The sequence below is a fragment of the Tachysurus vachellii genome, chromosome 11 (genome assembly GCF_030014155.1).
Source record: "Tachysurus vachellii isolate PV-2020 chromosome 11, HZAU_Pvac_v1, whole genome shotgun sequence".
NCBI classification, from domain to species: Eukaryota; Metazoa; Chordata; class Actinopteri; order Siluriformes; family Bagridae; genus Tachysurus; species Tachysurus vachellii.
This window is the reverse complement of record NC_083470.1, coordinates 18,976,058-18,991,505: the sequence shown is the minus strand read 5'-3', so window position 1 is coordinate 18,991,505 and position 15,448 is coordinate 18,976,058. Positions and strand designations below refer to the sequence as shown.

Here is a 15,448-nt window from a genome sequence, read left to right as displayed (position 1 = left end):
AGGCGTTCTGTGAATAAACTTTGCTCATTACACGATTAGCTCTATACTATTATATCCTCATCCTCGAACTCAAATTTGATCAAAGAACATAAAAACCAAGAAGAATACACTATCAGAAAATCTCTCTGTGAAGGAATATTTTTTCCCTAACAAATCCTATCAAAAATGCCTCAAAAAAATATTTTTTTTAAATATTATGTAACTTTTTTTGTATATAACAACAGAAATGTATATATAAAATTATAAAACTAAGCCTACCACATTAGCAAAATACTCAGTAATAAGATAATTGACTGCAAGTCTTTTAATGAATGGGTCTACAAGCCTTTCATGCGAGACTGTTAGACTAATTGAGAAAATAATAAGAACTCCCAGCGACTTGAACCCACAACCTTCCAAGGTGTAGTCCAACAGCTTAACCACCAAGCTACAACTTCCCTCAAAGACGTGTCTGCTTGAGGTCACGTTACATTAATATTATGATAAAAATGACTACAGTCGAGCACTTATATTATACAGAGGGTGAAATAAGGTTTTAAAGGCGCTATTTATTCATGTGACTGAGGCTTTTTGCTGAATTACTGTGAGACATGAGTCCTGACCATTACATAAATTTCAATCTGTGATATTAATTGTAATTCCCAACGTGCTTTGCCCCATAAAGAAGCGCTTGTAGGTTCCACCGAGATTTGAACTCGGATCGCTGGATTCAAAGTCCAGAGTGCTAACCATTACACCATGGAACCTTCATGGAAAGCGACCGCATATTTTACTACATGTTAACACTATTACATAAGTGTATGCGATATGAAATCTTAAATTGTGAATCAATTAAACTTCTTAAAACACCTTTGGTGACATACTACCATCTTTTAAGTAAGGTGAACAAAAGTATAAGAAAAGAGTCTTAAAATAAATAGAAGCAAATAGCACTTAATATTTAGTTGCATATTTCTTGCTTGCAATAAGATCATCCTTTTCTATTGCTTTCCTGGCTTCTACTGCTGCTTCATTTTGTTTGTTTCTGTGTGGTTTCTCCTTTCATTCTCTTCTTCAGGAGGTGAAATGCTTCTCATTTTGGTTAAACCACTCATCAGCAGTAAGATTTCAACAGTCTGATTAAAAAAAGTGGAAATGTTAGTGAGGTGCCACATTCTATGCTGTTTAACACATCTAGAAGTAATACCAGAAGTTGATCTGTTGTTTCGTATTCATCTTTCATCTCAAACCCAAATGGCATCAGTGTACAGTATAGCAAAAACAAACAAACAAAAAAAGGGCCTTGCTGGTCCAATACTTTCACTAATCTTGCCCTGAATGCCAATGCCTGGCTATGCTTTTATTTGGCTCCTGTGATGGCAACAAGATTTCCAGTTCTTCCTAATGAAAAGTATCCTCAGAGCATGATGCTACCACCAACATGCTTGCTCACAGGAATGTTGTGACCTGGCTGTTGAACTGTACTTGACTGTATTATGCCCAGAGCCATTTGGAATCATCTTTAGTTTTATGAGAAGACAAAATCTTTTTTTCAGTATTTTCTATCATGGCATCTTTCAGAAGAGGCCTTTTCTGACCCCTTTCCAACAAAGTAGGGATCAGTGAAGAGCTGATGATATGGTTGAGGTCTGCACAAGTTCTCCTATTTCACACATCTCCTATTTCCTATTCCTATCACTGATGGCTCAAGCATTTAAGGCTCTTGGCAGCGGCCACTGTGTTCTGACCCCAACTCCAAAGTGAAGAAAGAATTTCACAGTGATGTAATGTATATGTGACAAATAAAGGCTTCTATCCATTAATGGATTTCACAGTTGTCCCAAGAAGATCCAAGGCTTTGCAGATTTTTTTTCCCCATCTCAAAGCTTCACAGGCAGTTCCTTGATCTTCATGACAGCAGAACTGATCTGATCTACCATTATAGCTGTCAGACCTCCCAAAGTCAGAGATATGTATACAAACGGCACAGGTGGATTTAAATCGGACACATGTGTAAGCTGTTCAACTTATTTAGTATGAGTTCTCAATAAATGTAAAATATTTCTCCTCACCTACATTGCTTAAATATTTTTTCATGTTTAGACTTTTAAAAAAATTCTTTCTTTGTCTCTTTCTTTCTTTATTTATGAAGAAGTAATTCATTTAAATGTATTTGTGTAGAAGGCACTTCTAAATGAACAGGGAAAAAATCTCATTCTATCATATACATAAATAGCAAATGCATCCAAACGAGAAATAATAATAATAATAATAATAATAATAATAATAATAATAATAATTCAGTTAAAAACATTCTGGAGATATATCCAGCTGTAGTTCAATAAATATATAATACATGTGACCTTAAAAAGTAAAAATGTCTGACTAATAAGCAGTTTGTTTCAGGTGTCTCTCAGAAATTGCTTAAATATACCCTTAGGTTAATAAACATTTCAGAAGAAAACAGAATTATTGGAGGTATAATCTGCTGTGTGCAGCCAAAACAAAAAAACAGCTTATGTTTGTCTATTAGAAAAAAAGAGCATTGTCTAATTCTGACTCAGACCAAAAAGGGTTGTTTATATCTGTGATGGTACCAGTTTTAATGTATGGAATTGATCTGGATGAGTTTGATCGAAAGTTAGATGCCTGAAGAATCAAGAGACTTAGAGCCTGGGTATAATTAGAGAGTATTGTGAGAACAAAGACTAAGAATTATGTACAAAGGACACACTCAAGACCATTTACAGTAGGTAATGTTTATCTCAAGGCTAAAATGCAAAAAAAAAATAAATAAACAATCGCAAAAACATCACGCGTGACCAAAGGACAGACACGTTTACATCATGACTAAGCAAAAATCACATTAACTTGATTTTAAATTATTAAATCTTTCATAACCTAATCATGGAAAAATAAAAATAAATTTTATCCTAGGAAGGTCAGAAAATAAAAAAAGTGAATAGCTGAATATTGTTTGTTAGTTTTTTAGTGTATTTTATTACATTTTGTTTGTGCTAGTATTTTTCTTTGCCATTTCCTGACTTGTTTATCTGTGTTAATCAATATGATTGGTAATAATACATTAAATAGATTTAGATTATGGCCCTTCTAGTGCTTACAAATATGTTAATATGGTCTGGGTCAGAATTTGAGTTTGGCATATTGGCCAAGTGAATGTTGTGCATGAAAATTGCAGAAGTTCAGCGGTTTCTGAACCAGTCCATCTGACATCAACAACCATGTAACAGTCAAAGTCACTGATGTTGATGTGATCATTAACTGAAGCTTGTGACCTGTCTCTGCATGGTTTTATGCATTGTGCTGCTGCCACATGATTGGCTGATTGCATGAATAAACAGGAGTTATTAATTTTATTAAGCTGAAGATTAAAATAAAAACAACAATCTTGTTTTTGATTTTATTTATTTATTTATTTATTCTTAAACAAAGCCATTTACCATTTAACAACCTTTACATATTATTTAGTTTTTTTTGTTATTAGTTAGTTTGGGCTCTTAAGTTCTAGTATTAAAATAAAAACGTGCAAGTCAAATCATAAATACTTAAGGCAATGATTATGTTTTTTAATTGTTACACTTTACAAATATATTGATATTACAGAACAGAACATATAAATAAAATTAAATAATATAAGTAAATAATAAAATAAAATTGTTGAGCCATTGTTGGAATTTTACAGGTTTACAGATTTAGCAGTTTTGGACATAAATTTTCATCATTAGATTAAACAAACAAACAAACAAAAAACAATCAAAAATATATATACATATTTTTTCATTCATTCATTTTCTACCACTTATCCGAACTACCTCGGGTCACGGGGAGCCTGTGCCTATCTCAGGCGTCATCGGGCATCGAGGCAGGATACACCCTGGACGGAGTGCCAACCCATCGCAGGGCAATACATCTTTTTTGTATATCTAAAATCTAAAATCATTATGTAGTCCCTATGTTTGGAGTGTACCATTAACCATTATAAATCAAGTCCATCTTTACAGACAATTTACTACACAGAAATAAGTAGACAGAGGCATAGTATTAACAATCAAAACAGCATACAGAACAGACAGATAGATGTATTATATCACAAGGAACAAGGCAGAGGACTAATGGAAGGAAACTGGAGAACCCAAAAGAAGTCACACAAACAAAGGGTGAATATTTTAACATCCACACAGACAGTAACCCAAACAAGGTGTATTTCTCAACACTTAGATATTTGAGCCTGGATAAATAAATTCAAATCAAATAAAATCTTTTAATTAGCTCGAGCTTTTCTTATGAATTTTTATTCAAGCTGTTCAAGTCACAAGACAAAAATATAGAAGAAATGCATATAACATATACATAATAACTAGCTAGAGAAATGCTAGTCATGATTTCAAAAACCTGACATTGGATAGATAACTAGTTGCTAGTTCAGATATGATCCTAGCTGATTAATAAGAAAACCAGTGCTGTACCAGGTTTGTACTGATCACAGGTTAACAGTAGACTATTAGCTACCTAGGAACAGTGATTTCAAATCAACAAAGTTCTTGTTGTAAAGTCTGCCTACTCGGCAATGATGCGAGGCAGTTATTTCAGTCATTCAAGCCCTCTATAATGGAAAGAACCTAAAGACTGTACAGTATATATGAGTGGACATCATGATGCCATTCATTCTCACTGTGCATTTTCAAAGCCATTTTGGGGTTGAAATAAGTGTCAACATCTCACCAAAAGAAGAGTCTGTGCAGTAGAGACTTAGAAGTCAAGTCGGTACACTTTTCACCCACCCGAATAATAGGACATGGGTGTGCATATAGAGTAAAAATTTATAGAACGCTAGATTGTACTTGCCAATTTTTTTTAATGTATATTGAATTTATTGCTGTCAGGAAATGATATTAGGGATTCAGCCATGGCTGAATTAACAACTATTTTTTAACTGGCTGACATAATATTATTTTAGTCAAAGTTATGTAATTATAAATAGATAATATAAGGTACCACTTGAAAATACACTCAGGAAAAGACATTTTTGCGGTAAAAATCACTGATCTAACAAACAATCTTTCCTTAGTGATTCATTCCAGGTTAAAGAAATTAAAACACAAGTTTCCAAAACTCATATAGTGATATAAAGAGCTTTGTGACTCTGACAAGACAAAAAGGTAACAGCAACATAAAAAAGATACACACACACACTTGTAAGACCCACCAGTAAAAACTAGCTATGTTTAACTTTATATATATATATATATAAATCTGAATTAATCATAGATAATGGATTAAACATTGTCATTAAGTTTCATTTGATGCTTTTATAATCTTGATTTCTTTATCAGTTGAAAACAGAAACCTAAGGGATATATTCAGGTTATGCTTAATGTTATTAATGCTTATTTGTTATGCATTTTTTTTTTCAATTTTATTGTTATTTTTTTGCTGTAAATCATATTCGAGAGAGCAAGTAAGCCATTTGAACCCTGCTGTACAGCTTACATTTCTTTGGCACGGTTTTGATCAATTATTTCAATCACTTCAAAACCCTGGTTATCAATGCCATTTCTAGGACTGTGATGATCGCATGGGCCATTGTAGAAGCAGTGAGCACAGTGTGCTGTTGGAACTGCTTCCACTCTCTCAAAATTGGAAAAGTCCACACGATATTTTCCTTCTTTACTGCGGGAGATGATAGGGAGGAACTTGTATCCCCACCTAATTTCCTGAGGGATGTAAGACGTTCTTACTTGGCAGGCGGAGCTGGTGGATTCATCTGTGCCGTCCAGAAACACCACCAACTCAAACTCCTGTTGAAGCACTGTGTTCGAAGTCATCTTAAAAAATGGACTATCCTTGTCAATTACATGATACAAAGTCAACGGACAAATAAAGAAGAGGTTGTCTTTTCCAGCATCGATCATAAAATCAATATTGACCTGGTCCAGAATGATGGTCTCTCCTTCTGGAGTGACTGTTGTCCTAAGCAGCTTGCCATATAGCTGACTTCCAATCATTAAGGTCTTACGCAAGTTGGCTACTCTTATCTGCAAACAGAGGGCAGCATTTTTGGGACAAATGACTGCAATTTTACTGAAGGTAATGGTCTTAGCTCTTTTCTTGGGTAAAGCGATTTTTGCCATAACCAGTCCACACCAGAAGCAGTTAATAAGTATACCAATGATAGACTGGATGACAATTACTGCGACAGCACCAGGGCAGTATGGACTGAGTACTCGCAGACCATAACCAATAGTCGCCTGTGTTTCCAGTGAGTAGAGAAAGGCAGATGTGAGGCCAAAAACATTAAATACGCATGGCTTATGGTCTGGAGGTGGATTTTGCCACCAAATATCACCATTAACAAGACCAATCCAGTACCAAATAAGTCCAAAAATGAACCAGCTTAGAGTGAAGGAGGCCACAAATAAGAAAATAATGTAACGCCAACGGATCTCCACAAAGGTGGTCCAGAGATCCTGCATATACGCAAAACGACTGCTGTATCCCACGTTGCCATATTCGATGTTGCAGTGTCCGTCCTTGGCTACCAGACGATTTTTGTGAAAGCGCCAGTTTGCTAGATAGTCTCTGAAGAACTGATGCAAGGAGCGTGCCATTTTTCAAGCACAGAAACTCAATCTAAGTAAAAGGATAAAGAACATTTTTAAGGCAGAACTAAATGTTGCATTTTTAATTTGACATCAGTAATACCAATAAAAATATTTTCTTTTATTTAAAGCAAGGATCTTCATGTAGCATTAATTAATATGGAATTAAATAGCTTAACCATAGAGCTGTGTTTGCATAAAGATTTAATATTGAAATCATTCATTCATTCATCTTCTACCGCTTATCCAAACTTCTCTCGGGTCACAGGGAGCCTGTGCCCATCTCAGGCGTCATCGGGCATCAAGGCAGGATACACCCTGGACGGAGTGCCAATCCATCGCAGGGCACACACACACTCTAATTCACTCACACACTACGGACAATTTTCCAGAGATGCCAATCAACCTACTATGCATGTCTTTGGACCGGGGGAGGAAACCGGAGTACCCGGAGGAAACCCCCGAGGCAACATGCAACCTCTACACACACAAGGCGGAGGCGGGAATCGATCCCCCAACCCTGGAGGTGTGAGGCGAACGTGCTAACTACTAAGCCACCGTGCCCCTATATTGAAATCAATGTAAGACAAATTTGAAGTTAAAGATTCCATTTTGACTACAAGACACAAGAATTAAGTATCTCCTATTTATAGATGTAATTATAGAGTACTTTAAACGAAAGACTAAAGACATTTAAATGAATTAAGACACAAACATTATATTACATGTTAAACATAGTATTATCCACATCAGTCTCATCACCTGATGTCACTCATGTTAGTTTCAGTGTTGGTTGTTGAATTGGTGCTGAAATAGTCAGAGTGAGTTCTGTTCTGTTCTGTTGGCTAAAGTTTGCATAATTTTCTACATAACGTTTTCAGCTGTAATCTGAATGTGTAAGCTTGATATGGTAGTTTAGTGGTTAAGGTGTTGGACTAATGGTTGTGTGTTTAAGTTCCTGGTCCACCAAAGCCACTGCTGGGCCTCTGAGCAAGGCCCTCAATTGTATAGAAAATGAGATATAAAAGGTAAGTTGGTCCAGATAAGGCTGTCTACCAAATGCTGTAAATGTAAGCACACTTCTCTGCTTTAACAACGTTCTGATACTTGTGAATCACTGTCAAATTAACAGCAAGGACCAGAATACAAATTAAATTGGTTAGGTTTACTTTTGCATGTAATAAACCAACTGTTTGGCCAAAACTTCTGAAATAAACATATAGTACAATTTCTTCAATCATTATAGTGAGAAAAAATAACTTATTCTTTTACATTCATGTTTAGATACATAAATCGGCAAATTTATGCAAATAGCTGCAATAATTGTAATGGTCCAACTATATAATCAAGCTACGAATTGAGATGTTTTCCCGTTTATATACTAACACACATCTCAAGAATTCAGTATTTATCCATTCAATAAAATTGATTATCACTATGAAGGAGATTGCAATTTATGCATCTGTCATGAAGCTCTATGTATAGAAAAGTGATCCTATGTTATTGATTACAATTGATAGCAAGAGTCTACTATTACTCAGTAGAAAGCTGTGAGTAAACTAAACTACTTAAAGCACACCAAATGTTGTGGGGACTAACAGAAACTTTCACAAATTAATAAGTACTCAACATTGATCAACAGTATCAACAGTACTCAAGTCAAAAAGTCACAACAATTCAGTCATTAATTCTCTTTACTCGTTGTTACTCATAAATAAATTAGAGAGGAAAAACATATAAATTTAAAAATAAAAACATAATGTGAAGTTGTTTACTAGCAATAATAATAAGCACATACATATATGTGTGTAGACAGTAAAGTAGTTGATGAAAAAAAATGATTCAAGTATCGTAGGAAATGATTGTGGTAAGCAGTTACAAAATTTTGCACTTACCCCTAGTCGCTCTCTTACTCACTCCTTCTAATAAAAAAATTGCAAAACATAATGCATAATTAAAATGTGTAAATTGAAAATGGCAATATCATACCTACTGATCTCCCTCTTGGAGTGTGACTTGGCTTTGTATGGCTCCTTAATGACTTGTGTTTAATATTTACCTGCAAAAAATCCTGTGCAACTAAAGGGTTGGGCATATTTTACCACAACAACAAATGATATTACAGGGCTACCTAGAGGGCAATAAAACAAAGTTACACTACTTCTGCTACTACTACATTAGTATTATACGGTATATAACATTATTTTTTTCTGTGTACTTATTATTTTACAGTCATCTCACATAGTTGTGTATTTTAACTTAGTCATGTGTACTATAGTACAGAACATAACAGTATTGTACTATAGTACAGTAAATAAATAAAGCATGTATGTAAATTGTGTGGGAATTAAATCATTCATTTATTTGTATAGACACGTTTCATATTAGTACACACCCCAGATTTCAGAATCAGAATCAGAAAGAGCTTTATTGCCAGTTATGTTTTCACATATCATGTATCATTTTCACATTTGTTGATCTATAAAATCTATATACTGTATTTTTGGGGTATGTTATATATTAAACTACATACACTATATAATTCTGTCTAAAATGTTTTCACCAAATACCTCAGTAAATACATAAAATCCCCTGGTGATTGTAAGGTAAAATAGTGTAGTCTTAATATATTTCACTTTGCATCTAGTAAAAATTGCTTTTTGGAAAGTGAACTGGAGCAAATTATTTTTCACCGTATCTATAAATGCAATTGTTATAGGCTTATGATTCTGTAATAAATTTTCAAAGAGAATGGGACAAGCCTCGGACACCTCAGGCTTGGGGATAAATACAAACACATTTAAATATATATCTAATATTAATCTTGTACTTTTGTATAATATTAGACTTTAAATGAACACATTATTAAGGAACACATTAAATGAACGCATTGTTAATTCAAAGTGTTCCTTAAATTTAGATGTTCACACAACAAAACCGAGATACTATATACCAGAAATAGATAACTTGCTAAATAAATATATAAATTTAACTAAATTAATAAACTGAATATTTCATGCTCTAGTTGACATGGATTTAAATAGCTAATATAAAATGTGTTAAAGGTTTTACCAAGTTAATGCTCTGCTGCTTTACTGCATGGAAATCCATACTTTTACCTTGAATGGCTTCAGGGCTTGCAAAATTCCATGTTCCAGTGAATGCCCAGAACGAGATACAAAAAGCACTTTACATTTTTGTGTATCTAATTATGTCACAACAAGAACACAGATCACTAAATATAATTTAGGAGATTTGAAACAAACGAACCTTATACTGTAAATAGGCATTCCTGATACAACTGTGGAATTATAGTTCATAAAATTTGCTTCAATGAAGGTTCTAGAACATTTGAATAAAATTTCTCAAGCAACACACGTACTGTAAAGGCTCTAGCTGCTTAAATGTTAACCAGAGTCTAGAACTGAAAACTCTTAATAAAGCCCTCAAGGCCTTCTTAGCACCTGTAGCTGTTAACAGACGCATAAAAACATTTCCATGGCTGCAATGAATGTTTTTTTTCTTGGAACAGCCACCTAAATAATTTATTGAAACAAATTATTAAGAAATAAACTGAGTAATAGGATGTTGAGTAAATGGATGTGAAGGCGTGATGTGGTAGTTATTGGTTCGGTCTTGGACTACCAATTTGAAGGTGGTGATTTTGAGTCCCCGGTCCACCAAGCTGCCACAGCTGGGCCCCTGAGAAAGGCCCTTAACCCTCCATTGCTCAGTTGTATAAACGTGAGATAAAATGTAAGTTGCTCTGCATAAGAGTGTCTGCCAAATGCCGTAAATGTCTCCATGATTTAATCCTTACATGAGCAGATTTTGCTTCTCTGTTTCAACACTTTTAATTCATTTATGTAAAAAGCAACAGAGCAAAAAATGGAAATGGACTTCCAAAGTAGGAGGATGATAACCATGCTTTATTTGTCCTGATCAATGGAATTTAAAACTAAAATAACACATTTAGTTTATACTATTTATTTAAAATAATAATATAATAATGTCTGGAAACTAAATTTCTTAGCAAAAATACATTCCAGAAGTAAATTACAATGTCAAATCACGAAAACCTTCACAAAAACTTACACAAAAACACACACACTCCAAAAGTAAAGTAATTGAATATTTTACATAACTGTTAAATTTTTTTTTTTTTTTTTTTTTTTTACATAGTAATGGTTATAATGGTGACACTGAGCTGCTTTTGCTGACTGTAGTAGTTAGTGTATTGACATCTGAGTCTTCTTCTGATGCCCAAGGGTTTTTTCCACAGAAGAGAAATGGCAAAGCATAGTCCCTGAACTGCAAGAGAGTGACATGAAGAAAAGAAGCAGAATCTTATTAATCAGTGCCTATTACTCTGGATTTAGTTGAGTTCATATATTGCAAATATTCAAAGTGAATTATGATCAATGCAGTACACTGATATTTCAGGAAAATGGAAAACGACTATTGAAAATAATCTTCAAATAGTATAAACAAATGATTTTTTTTATGGCTGTCAGATATAGAATTAATCAGCACACTGTTGGCTTTCAGTGTGACATCATTTTCCCCTGTTGATAACCTTACATAGTGATTAATGATAACATCAAATTTTATAGGCTTATAAACAAACACTTGGGGGCATCTCAGAGAGCAGAAATGGGTTAGATATAACAAATAAAAGAGGTTTATGTATCAGGAAGTTATACAGCAGCCTCTTGTGGTGAGAAAAGATTTAAAGCTGCAATTTGCATTATTAAATTAGGTAATTGATATAACTAAAGGCTGAAGATCACGAGGAATAGGCAATGCTGAAGTGTTCATACCTACCCCCCACCCCCCCAAAAAAAAGGCAAGAAATGAATATTAATTCATTGTAATTGATCAGGTTGTCTTCTAGCTTGTCTCTGCTTGTTGATGAAACTAAGTGAAATGAAAAACATTAGTGGCTAACTAGGAAAATTATCTACATTAATATTAAGAAGAGTAACATATGCTATAAGTTATGTATATAAATTATATATATAAATTATATATATATATATATATATATATATATATATATATATATATATATATATATATATATATATATATATATATATATAACATTATATTATATATATTATATTATGTATTTATATACATTACTTAGTGTGTCTACATGGGGCTTTACCAGTAAAAGGAGCATTAGTGAGATCAAGCACAAATCCCAAAATTGTTGAGGGGGTTGAGGTCAGGGCTCAGTACAAGCGACTCGAGTACACTTCCATCTCCAAGCTCTTAAAACCATGTTTTTTTGTGTACCTCGTTTTTTTAAACAGACAATGCTGGAACATGTTTGGGTGTCTTATTTTCAGTAAATGATAGATTATAATGATAGATGATAGATAGATAAACTAATAAAAAGTACTACAAAGACATTACACATTTTGATTGAGTGCTTCCAACAACAGGTTTTGGGATGACCAGCATATGGGTGTGATATATAAAATATACCATACAGACTGTATATATAATTTATTTCTTTATATATAATTGCTATTAAATTCAGTATCCGTTTTTCAGCAAAAAGAAAATATATCACCGCAAGTGAAAACAGACTAATTCTAGGTAAATTCAACTAATATTTCTTTGTTAGATTTTTTTTAAAGATTGGTTATTACTTATTAGATCTGTTTATACTGAATTTTAGAAAAGTTACTAATTTGGAAAATGTTGACGCTTTATTAAACTGTGTTATTGTTGTTATTGCTATAAGAATTTCATTACAGGATGTTACTCAACCCAACATCTTAATATGGTCAATTTAGTATACTCTATTTTCAAATTCTGCTATTAAAATTTTACTGACAACATTTAAAATGAATGCTTTCTTCTCTTAAGTTAGTTAGTTAAGTCGGTTCTTGTTTAGATGTTTTAATTTTATTGGTTGCTACAGTGTTTTCCTCTTTCAAGATAAAGATAAGTCTTGTTTGAGTATAACTTCTATGACAAATACGTCATATACTGTACAAACATGTATCTTCAAAAATGTCTCATGTGAATTAAAATTGCAAGCTTGTTTTTACTCACCTGTCTGTTCATAAATATATAAATGATGGGGTTGAAGACAGTGCTGCTCTTGGTCAGGTATGTGGGTATGGTGGCAATTACTGGGTTGATGTAGATGTTGGAGTTAAAGATCACAGTAAGGGCCAGAGCTGCATAAGGCAACCATGTAAGCAAAAAGGCCAGGACCATGACGACCACCATACGGGCCACTTGAACCTCAGCCTTGGCTGTGCTTCCACTTTCTGCCATTTGCAGCTTAGTCACCTTGGACAGAACAAGAAAAATACAAGGAAATTAGATACATTTAACAAATCCATTAGGAGCCAGTAATTTACCTTCTTCATTTGTGCTTAATATTCCTATATTTAAACAATAAACAAATGTAAATAAAAATTGGCCAAGGTCCAAACAATCTGATCTGTTTTTAAGCAGATTGTATTGTAATGAAATTTAAATCATTCTGTATCATTAGAAACTAGAAGCAATGTTTCTGAATATAGATTTTCACCAATTTGTTGAAGAAAAATGTAGGTCTTTGTTTAGCTACTCTGTTTTGAAACTCATTCAAACAAGTCATATTTCTTTGGCTGTTAAAGAACTGTCTTACATCAGTTGAAAATTTTACCTACCTGTCGTAAGGTATAAAGGAGACGTGTGTAAGAGAAGATAATGGTGGCAAATGGCAAAGCAAAGCAAAGCATGAAGTAGCACAGGATGTATGAGACATTGATTGGGTCTCTGCTGTACCAGTTGGGGGCGCAGGAGGTCATCACACCCTCCAGTTGGTAACTGCCCCATCCGAACAGTGGTGGTGTGTTCCAAATGAAAGACCATACCCAGGAAAAGACTACACCTGCCAGGGCATGTTTGGTTTGGAACATCACTGCGCCCAGTGGTCTGCATACCACCATGTAGCGGTCAACAGCAATAACTGCAACTGAGCACAAACCAGCAATACCTGGCAGAGGTAGAATATAAATATAAATCATTTAAATTACATTAAGAGCATTAGTCTTCAATTCATCACATGGTGTTGGTATTATCAATACAAGTCAGAAAGCTATCTTATGTTAATGATGTCATCAGGATACCACTGTAATTTATGAAAAACAAACAGTCAGGGTATAGTGTGTAAAAACTATTTGCTTACATTGGCTAGATTTTACACAGACTTAATGTAATCCATGGCTTTAGATGTTTGCACTTTGTCAAAAATATTGGCACAGGATTTCAAATATAGAACTTAGGAGAACAAGAGAGCTTTACAGGAGAGACTTACCAAAGAGGGCAACAGCATAGCCTTCCAAAACACATCCTATCCTGCCAAGACTGAAGTAGCCCATGGCATTGGTGACTGCCGTGACTAGCCCCCCAAACACAGCGCAACCAAGATCAGCCACTGCTAGATTAACCAGAGCATAGTTCAGTGGCTGACGCAGTTGTTTGTACCTAACTGTCACAATTATTACCACCACATTCAAGATGATGCCAACACTGGATGACAAAGCCATAAGAATTGCCAAGATGGTGTAGCCTATTCTTGGCATGATGTGATCATTTACAGAGCCGTGATGCAATGTCTCAGCTTCTGAAAAGTTGGATAGATTAATGGATGCCATTTTTTCCCTTTTTGATTTACAGAATAGAAGCTCAAGAAATATCTAGTAGTTCAGGAGATCAGGGTTTCCCATCCAGTGGCTCTATACGCTTGCTCTGACAAAAACATATGGGATCCATCCTTGGTTTTTATGGAGAACCCTTCCACTAAAAATGGCTTTTAAGCATACGTGACATAAGCAGAGAAAATCCTTAGATCCGGATTGTCCATGGAATTATTCTATAAGCTTATTCTTTGCCAGATCTATGACTGCACTCTTCTTAATTGCTTTATCATTCGCTATGGAAAAAATTAATTAGAAAAGAAAAAAGCCGGATTGCAGTTATTTTTAGACTTTTGCATTCCACCTATCTTAAGAGAAAGAAGTTAAAACTCCTTTCAAGGATAAAATGTTTATACATCTTTATACATCTTTTTTTTCAAAAATGTAAATTTTTGTTTAAATTTTGTTTAAATGTTTAAATTTTTGAAATCGTATTTCAATACATAATCACATTGCTGATATTTATCAGTACGCAAAGAGAAAAAATGTAAAGAAAACAACATGGATGAACACAGTTTATAATGAAATTTTAAATTTTATATTTTGTTCTTTCTTTTCTAAAGTTTCACTGCTGATGTCATATGTTTCCCATGTCATACTGGATCTTTAAATTAATTTATTTATTGATTGATTTTTTCTCTTAAACCACTGCACCACAACCCATGACTAAGATCACTGGTTTTTAGACATTTTCTAGAATATGTCTGCCTTTTCCAGGAACGCAGTATGCCTGATTGAGGAAGGTTACTGTTATATATGAAGTACGTCAAAGATGAGAGGATGAAATAGAGCTGGTCTTTAAAGACGGAATGATGGCTATTACTTAAATGGAGTTGCTTTGAAAGTATTTAGGCCATCAGTTACTAATAGCTTAGCATGTCATCTATTTTATGCTCTGTAGAACAATAAATACTGTATAAGATGCAACATTTACACCAGTCTGTTTTTGCCTTGTTTCACAAGCCCACCATCAATTATACTCATTTGCTGATGTTCACAAAAGTCCAACCCACAGGGCATCTACAGTATAAACACAAATGAATGCAAATAGCTTTTACACATAGTCACATTAGTTATGCAAATCACATAAATTATTAACAGGCCATTGTGCTGTGGCTGTGGATTTCTCAGAAAGTTTGA

The 15,448-nt window shown here is 34.0% G+C and overlaps 2 protein-coding genes and 1 non-coding gene across 3 annotated transcripts; all 3 read right to left on the bottom strand.

Moving 5' to 3' along the window:
- Positions 1–674: 674 nt before the first annotated feature.
- Positions 675–746, bottom strand: trnaq-uug (transfer RNA glutamine (anticodon UUG)). The gene has a single exon. It is a non-coding gene; the product is annotated as a tRNA-Gln (tRNA).
- A 4,704-nt stretch (positions 747–5,450) lies between these two features.
- Positions 5,451–8,615, bottom strand: LOC132853770 (ATP-sensitive inward rectifier potassium channel 1-like). The gene is made up of 2 exons (XM_060881713.1): positions 8,589–8,615; positions 5,451–6,630 (listed from the first exon to the last, which is right to left on the bottom strand). Exon 2 carries the CDS (start codon positions 6,606–6,608, stop codon positions 5,487–5,489), a length of 1,122 nt encoding a protein of 373 aa, XP_060737696.1. The 5' UTR covers positions 6,609–6,630; positions 8,589–8,615; the 3' UTR covers positions 5,451–5,486.
- Positions 8,616–10,787: 2,172 nt separating this feature from the next.
- On the bottom strand, positions 10,788–14,266 carry parapinopsina (parapinopsin a). Its single transcript, XM_060881090.1, has 4 exons — positions 13,927–14,266; positions 13,277–13,605; positions 12,669–12,911; positions 10,788–10,910 (listed from the first exon to the last, which is right to left on the bottom strand). Exons 1-4 carry the CDS (start codon positions 14,264–14,266, stop codon positions 10,788–10,790), a joined length of 1,035 nt encoding a protein of 344 aa, XP_060737073.1.
- Positions 14,267–15,448: the final 1,182 nt, after the last annotated feature.